At 37.4% G+C, this 8,060-nt stretch overlaps 1 protein-coding gene across 1 annotated transcript; it reads left to right on the forward strand.

The window, feature by feature from the left end:
• Positions 1–6,240: 6,240 nt before the first annotated feature.
• LOC106001163 (olfactory receptor 4C12) lies at positions 6,241–7,170 on the forward strand. The gene has a single exon (XM_013036294.1). The coding sequence runs from the start codon at positions 6,241–6,243 to the stop codon at positions 7,168–7,170; it is 930 nt and encodes a 309-aa protein (XP_012891748.1).
• The last annotated feature ends 890 nt before the right edge of the window (positions 7,171–8,060 follow it).

Raw genomic sequence — 8,060 nt, forward strand, 5'->3', positions numbered from 1 at the left:
AAAATGGGGACCTAGGGGGACCAGTGCTCACTGGCTCTTGCCTAGAGCTCCCATAAGAAACCCTATTTATTTAGTTCAGTACAGGGAAGCTTACTATAGATACTTGCAGAGAAGAAGCTATCATTCTATCTTGTGGCTACAATCACTAGCATAGTTTGTGTGCATAATAATAACTAACTCCCTGTAGTTAGGGGACAGTGAGAAGTGGTGAACACTTTCAAAATCCACAACTATAACATAAATGTTATGCTATTTTCATTGTCTCGAGCTTCATAAATTCCAATCAATTGTGACTTAGGCATCATAGGATCCAGTTAATTGTAAGTTACACGTTAATCTTGCCTTGTCTGTTTTGACCTTTCCAGGGTGCAGTTCTCAGCCTTCTGAGTCTGGATGAGGCAGCAGTCCAACCTTTTAACCCTTTCCTGGACTCACAAGTTGACTCCAGAGTTTCCTATAATAATAAATCTTTCAAAAGCCAAAGATGGTGAGACAATATTTAATGCAACAAAAGAGAATTACTTCACCTTGAATAAGGGATTCTCATGAAAATGAACAACTTATTTTTCATTAGAAGTAATGATGGTCAAGAGGCAGTCAACCAAGAATTTCTTCTCAAATAAAACCATTCTTAAGGATGAGGTATGGTGACACATGCTTGTAAACCCAGCTATACAATAGAAAGATGGAGGATGATTGTTCAATGCCAATCCCGGCAAAAAGTTACTAATACCCTATATCAACAACAAACTGGGTATAATGGTCACGTATATAATCTGAGCTACATAGGAGGCAGGTATAAGGATGTTAACCTGAAGCTGGTCTGGGGAAAAAGTTTGGGACCTTATCTGGAAAGCAAACTAAAGCATAAAGGTCTGGAGTATGGCTCAAGCAGTAGAATACTTGACTAGCAAGGTGAGTTCCTGAGTTCAAACCCCAGTACTGTCAAAAAATCCTTTCAAAACAGAGAAATTAAAATATTCCAAGGCACATAAACAAAAACCAAGAGGTTTTGTTGCTGAGTGTGCTCTAGAATATATTCTAAAGGGAGCCCTTTGGCTCCCTTTATATATCTATATCGATATCGATATATGTATATATATATATCTTTATATATCTATATCGATATCTATATCGATATATGCCTATTTTCTTCTTAATTGGCTTAAAAGGCAACTGCATAAAGCAGGGATTATAAATGGGTGTTGATGAACACATAATATATAAATATGTAATTTAAATGACACACATTCCTAAATAACTAATGGGCCAAAGAGGAAATCACAAAAGAAATTAATAATTACTTTGAGGTGAATGAAAAGGAAAAACATAAGTGATGTGGACTATAATGGGAAAGCATAGAAACTAGAATAGATATTTGGTTTCTACAGTGGGAAAGTTGAATTTCAGCTTTTATCTGCCTCTTCCATCACTAGCTACCATATTGCTTACCAAGGCTCATTTATGTGGATAGGCTATGTCCAGCTATGCTGGGTACAGCTGTGTGATTCAGTATCTCAGCCTCCTTGAAAACCCCAGGCTGAGGAGTTTCTTCAGGGACACATTTGCAGTGAAACTTCAGGTTGTTATTACAGCATTTAGTGTCCTTCATGCTCCAGTTCACAATCCTCAAGGTTTGTGTTTTTTTCCCCCACAGTATTACTGATATTTCTAATCATAAAATATAGGCTAATGGTAAAACATAAACTTTTAATGAACTGATTTTTTCACAGTGTTACCGATATTTCTAATCATTAAAAAATGGGCTTTTAATGAACCCATTTCACTCAGGGAAAAGAACAAATCAGGTGAACAGGTGTTTTTTAATAGATAAATATTCCCAAGTATCTGTTTCTAAGATAAAATATTTTTTTAAGACTAGAGATAATTAATTCCTGGGAGGGCAAAGCCTTAGCTTGCAGGACATACTCTCTCTCTCTCTCTCTCTCTTTTATATCTGTAGTCCTCAGTATCCTCTTGTACACACTATGATGCTAGGAGAAATTGTTTATTCATGAAAGGGCAGAATTGGCAGTCAGAAAATTCTCTTTAGTACATGAAGACTCTTTAATTTTGATTTGAGTTACAAAAGGGCTGGAGACTTTGAAAATACTTGGCGAATCCACTTGAAGAAATCTGCATTATCTTGGCATTGTTTACTTCTTGTAATGTTGCATAGCCAATGGAGATTTCTGAAGCATACATTACATAAAGTGCCTTTTGAATGGCGATGTGTAATAATTCCTTTGTGTTTCTGAATATACTGGATGTTCACCTCAACAGCAGAAGCAATCACGGTAAGCTACCTGCAATGGCTGATTTTTAACATTATTTATCATATTTCCAATTTTTCCCATAAGGAGCTCACAATTAAAATCAATGAAGTATTAGTTTCTGACCATATGCAAATATTTTAAGATATTCTTCAGCTGTTTGCAGTTAATATGTGCTAATAAAAGAAAAAGAAATATTTGTCCTCCTAAATTGTACATATGGCTATATCTACAATCTATATGGAAAAGATTTGCAATCTATAGAATTGTAAGAGCTAGTTTCTAGCATTTAAATGCAGATTAGAGTCACTGGATGAGTCACTGAATTGCTTACCAAGAGTGAGTTACTTAAATGTGTTTATGTATAATAATTCATTTTCTTTAAACAATGTTCTTACTTTCGCAATTCCTAGGGATGAAAGAGAGGGGAAATATCTGTTACTGATAGGAAGAGATAAGAATACAATTAGAAAAATAAACAAGAAACAGAATTTGATTTTTTTTCCTGTGTGTGTGTGTGTGTGTGTTCCAACTACATTAGCTGAGGATGGTGGCACATAACTGTCATTCCAGTTCCAACTACATAGACTGACAGAGACAGATTGACTAGGGTGTGGTACAAGAGCTAAAGAGCTCACTTCTCATATGTGTGAGGCCCTGGATTCTATCCCAAAGTAAAATAATAATAATAATAATAATAATAATAAGCACCAAGAAATGGCTACTTGCAAGAGGAGGAGTAGGGCCAAGGAGAGAAGGGTAGATAAATGAAGGGGAGAAGGGGGACAGAACGCAGTCAAGAAATTGTTGTAGGTACCAAAAACTTACGAAAAATAAGGGACATGTAAGTAAAAGGGAGAAAAAATGTTGAAGGCAGTGACACAGATCAAGGTGCATTGCATTGATAAACTGCTTTGTTGAATAGCAAAAACAATTAAAAAAACATTGCACAAGAAATGTGAGGAAGATAAATACACCTCTATGTGTAACTCATATTTCTTTCTTTTTCTTTTTCTTTTTTTTTGGGTCCGGTCGTGGGGCCGGTACTCTGGGCCTGGGTGCTGTCCCTCAGCTCTTCAGCTCAAGGCTAGTGCTCTACCACTTGAGCCACAGTGCCACTTTCGGCTTTTTTCTTATATAGTGCTGAGGAATCAAACCCAGGGCCTCAGGCATGCAAGGCAAGCACACCACTACTGAGCCACCTTCCCAGCCCACTCATATTTCTTATACCATGGAAAAGCAGACATTCAGTAAAAATTTCATTTAAAATTGCTTGACTATGTGGAATTTAAATAAGTAATGGTGTTTATCTAGAAGGAAGTTAACCTGTTTGGATCTCTAAATTGTAGATTTAGAGGGTCCCTTTATGGAGATCAATTTTTTTTTTTGCTTTTCTGCAAAACTATGGGCATTAAAGGATTTGAGTGTTAAAGAATACACTATTGCTCATTGGACCAGGACAGAAAAGGAAATAGATTTTGTGCTTAAAACTCCCAATTACATCAGAGACATTAATTTTGACATATGAAAAAATGGTTTTGTTTGTGCTTGTAGTTTGTCTAATTTGTAGGAAAAAAGATAAAAATTATAGGAGGAGAGAATGTATTCAGATTACTTCAAGATTTTTTAAAGATTAAAATAAAAATATATAAAAATATTAAAAAATATTTAAAAACCCCAACCCAAACCCCAAAACAACAACAACAAAAAATACCTGAGCTGGGGCATTGGTCCTTTGTGGCCTTGAAACTCAGTTAGAAATTCCATGATCTTCTTGGATGTGAAGATTACCAGATCTTTGGGACTGGAACTTATTACCAGTTTCCCTGCATTGCCAGCCAGGATTGCTCAATCTCTGTGATCACATGAAATAATTTCTTATTTTATGTTTAGGTGGTTTTGTTTCTCTGGAGAATCCTTTTCTGCCTTACCATCATCTAGCCAAACAATAAACAAAGAACTCTGCATCAAAAAGAAAAAGATTCAAATGATAAAATAATGTAAACCAATGAGTCACTTTGGGGTTTTCTAGGCTACTTTCGATCATAAAATGTAATCTTTGGCACAGGCTGAAGACAGAAAATCCTATTAGCCCATTGTTGCTTTTCCCAAGGGTTTTCACCTCTAGAGGAGAGTTGACAATTAGGAGTGCCTTCCTTTTTATTCTCAGGGCACTTGTCCCTGGAAGGATTCTCTGACACATTGGACTATCCAGAAGGGAGGCCATGATCCCAGACTTGGAGTCCTAAGATAAGCTTCTCAACAAAGCATTCATAGGCTCATGTGGAATAGGTGTTCTCTCTGTGTAAATTATTATGTATATCCCATCCATGAAAGAAACAATGCATTGCACTTTTTGTATTTTTAAAACATATCTTAGACCTTTGTGTTTTAAGGACACATAAAGATCTTATTTATTTATTTGTTGTTTATTTATTTCTGGGCTTGAACTCAGGGCCTTCCACTAGTTTTTTTTTTTTCACTCATTCTGGAAATCCATCACTTCAGCTCTATTTCCATTTTCAGTTTTCTTTTGGTTAATTGGATGTAAGAGTCTTAACAGCTTTTTCTGCCTGGCTGGCTTTGAACCAGATCATCTGATCTCAGCCTACAGAGTAGCTAGGATTACAGGTATAAATTACCAAACTTTAAAAAAAAATAACTTTAAAAAAATAAAAATAAATGTGAGGTCTAGGAAATAATGAGATTAAAATATCTTTATTGAATGGTGAGACAAAGGACAAGGGGGAAACCAATTCAATGGTCATATACATAAGACAATATGTTGGAAATGATCTGTACAACTGTGGAGTGGTGGAGGGGAGGGAAAGCAGGAAAAAATGAGTGAAAGGGTAATAAGTTTAACAAGAAATATACTTATTATCTTACTTATGTAACTGCCAGCCCTTTGTACATCACCTTGACAATGAAAAACAAAAATATTATTATCTTAAATTGTTGTACAAAGGAGTTGCTGTTCAGCCAAGCAGTTTATGAATACAGCGCATCTTGACAATGTCACCCCTTTCAGCATTCTTCCCATCCTTCTCAACCTACAGCTTCTCTCACTTTTCTTACTTTTGTTGGATGTCTACTGAATTATTTTTGCTATTTAACAAAGCAGTTTATCAATACAATGCATCTTGATCTGTGTCACTGCCTTCAACATCTTCGCTCCCTTTGACTCACATGTCCCTTATTTTTCTTAAGTTTTTGGTACCTACAACAATTTCTTGACTGCATTCTTTCTCCCTTCTCCCCTTCATTTGTCTCCCCTTCTCCCCTTGGCCCTACTCCTCCTCTTGCAAACAGCCATTTCTTGGTGCTTATTACTGTTATTGTTATTATTATTATCTTAAATGGTACTTTAGGTTAGAATCCAGGCCCTTACACATATGAGAAGGGAGCTCTTCAGCCCTTATGCCACAAACTAGTCAATCTGTCTCTCTCTGTCAGTCTATGTAGTTGGAACTGGAATGACAGATATGTCCCACCATTCTCAGCTAATGTAAGAGTTAACAATGGCAAAATTTGGTTTAGAATGCTACCTTCAAGTTTATTGTTCATTTTCATCATGAAAATAAGAATAAACCAGGCCCCAGCGATTCACACCTGCAATACTAGCTTCTCAAGAGGCTGAGATCTGAAGATCACAGTTTGAAGCCAGCAGTCGCAGGGAAGTCTATGATACTCTTATCTTTAATAAACTACTCAGAGAAAGCTAGAAGTGGTGTGGTGGCTCAACTGGTAGAGCACTAACTTTGAGCACAAAGAGGCTCAGGGACAGCGTCCAGGCCCTGAGTTCAAACCCCAGGACCATCAACAACAACAAAAGAAAAGAAAAAGAAAGAAAATGAGAATACATTTTGTAGTAAGCAGATTATGTCTGATTATTCAGTCTATTGGATTATTTTATGATGCTCCTCTTCCTTTTCTTCTTTCCTTTGAAATCAACCCTATTACACAGATGGAGAGCAAAAGGAATGTGACTGAATTCATTTTAATAGGTCTTACACAGAACTCCCAAATGCAGAAAGTAGTGTTTGTGATCTTTTTGATTCTGTACATAATGACACTATCAGGCAACCTCCTCATCGTGGTGACCATTATCCACAGCCAGGCACTGAGTTCCCCGATGTATTTCTTCCTGAGTCACCTTTCTCTGATAGACACGATTTACACCTCTTCATCAGCTCCTAAGTTGATTGTAGACTCTCTTCAAGAGAAGAAAGTCATCTCCTTTACTGGGTGTATGGCTCAGGTCTATGCAGAGCACATTTTTGGAGCTACTGAGATCATCCTGCTGACGGTGATGGCCTATGACCGTTATGTAGCCATCTGTAAACCCCTGCACTATGCGACCATCATGAACCACAAGCTATGCATGCTACTGGTGGCAGTGTCCTGGACGGGAGGATTTCTCCATGCAACGATTCAGATCCTCTTCACAGTCTGGCTGCCCTTCTGTGGTCCCAATGTCATAGACCATTTTATGTGTGACTTGTACCCCTTGTTGAAACTCGTCTGTGTGGACACCCGCACCCTCGGTCTCTTCGTTGCTGCCAACAGTGGGTTCATTTGCCTCTTTAACTTTCTCCTCTTGATGGGATCCTATGTGGTCATCTTGCGCTCTCTGAAGAACTACAGCTTGGAGGGGAGGCGCAAAGCCCTCTCCACTTGTGTATCTCACATGATAGTAGTTGTCTTATTTTTTGTACCCTGCATATTTGTGTATCTGCGCCCAGTGACCACTTTGACCATGGATAAAGCAGTTGCTGTGTTTTATACTATGGTGGCCCCTATGTTAAACCCTTTGATCTATTCCTTTAGAAATACTGAGGTAAAAAATGCAATAAGGAAGCTTTGGAGAAAAAAGGTGGCTTCAGATAGTAATTAACCAGGATCATTAAACATTGTATTAAATGTAATGTAAACCAAGTTTCATGTTATATACCCACACACCCACACATATGAATACTTCAACTCTACTAAGCTCATTTGTTTGGTAGTAGTACTGGGATTTGAACTCAGGTCTTAAGTGCTAGCTAGGCAGGTGCTCTACCCTTGTAGCCACACCCCACATTCTTTTGTAAATACATCAGTTCTAATAAGGAGCTATCCAGTTCCTTATTCTTACTAATTGAAGATAGCTACTTAGGCATAAAGTTGTACTTAGGCATAAAGTACAGACTTATTGTTTCTCATCTCATACTTTTGCTGCTACTTACTACATATTAATCAAGAAACAACTATAAATTAACTAGAAGTCTAGAATATCTCTAAAACTAAAAAAATATGAATCTAGAATAGTGGGTTGATATTAAAATCATCTTTTTTGGTCAATTGTGAGACTTGAACTCTAGGCCTGAGTGCTGTCCCTGAGCAATTCAGCTCAAGACTAGCCCTCTATCACTTGAGCCACAATACCACTTCTGGCTTTTTCTGCTTATGCGTTGCTGAGGAATCGAACCTAGGACTAAGCAAAGCTAGAAGTCTACCACTTGAGGCACAGTGCCACTTCTGGTTTTCAGGTGGTTAATTGGAGATAAGAATCTCATGGCCTTTTCCTGCCTGGGCTGGCAGGATCTCAGCCTCCTGAGTAGCTAAGATTACAAAGGTACACTACTGGCACCTGACTTATTCTTACTTCTAACAACACATTTTCTAGGCTCACTGTGGTACTATTTGATCAATACTCATGTTAATGGTAGAACTAAGCTATAAACTAAGATATGACCCTGTATTCTATATATTTTGCTCATTATATAGCTCTATGTAAAAATTTTA

This window comes from Dipodomys ordii, unplaced genomic scaffold (assembly GCF_000151885.1).
Source record: "Dipodomys ordii isolate 6190 unplaced genomic scaffold, Dord_2.0 Scaffold270, whole genome shotgun sequence".
Classification (NCBI taxonomy): Eukaryota; Metazoa; Chordata; class Mammalia; order Rodentia; family Heteromyidae; genus Dipodomys; species Dipodomys ordii.

What these genes read in the sequence shown, in the direction of transcription:
- LOC106001163 (XM_013036294.1), top strand. Translation starts at nt 6,241, where the DNA reads ATGGAGAGCAAAAGGAATGTGACTGAATTCATTTTAATAGGTCTTACA.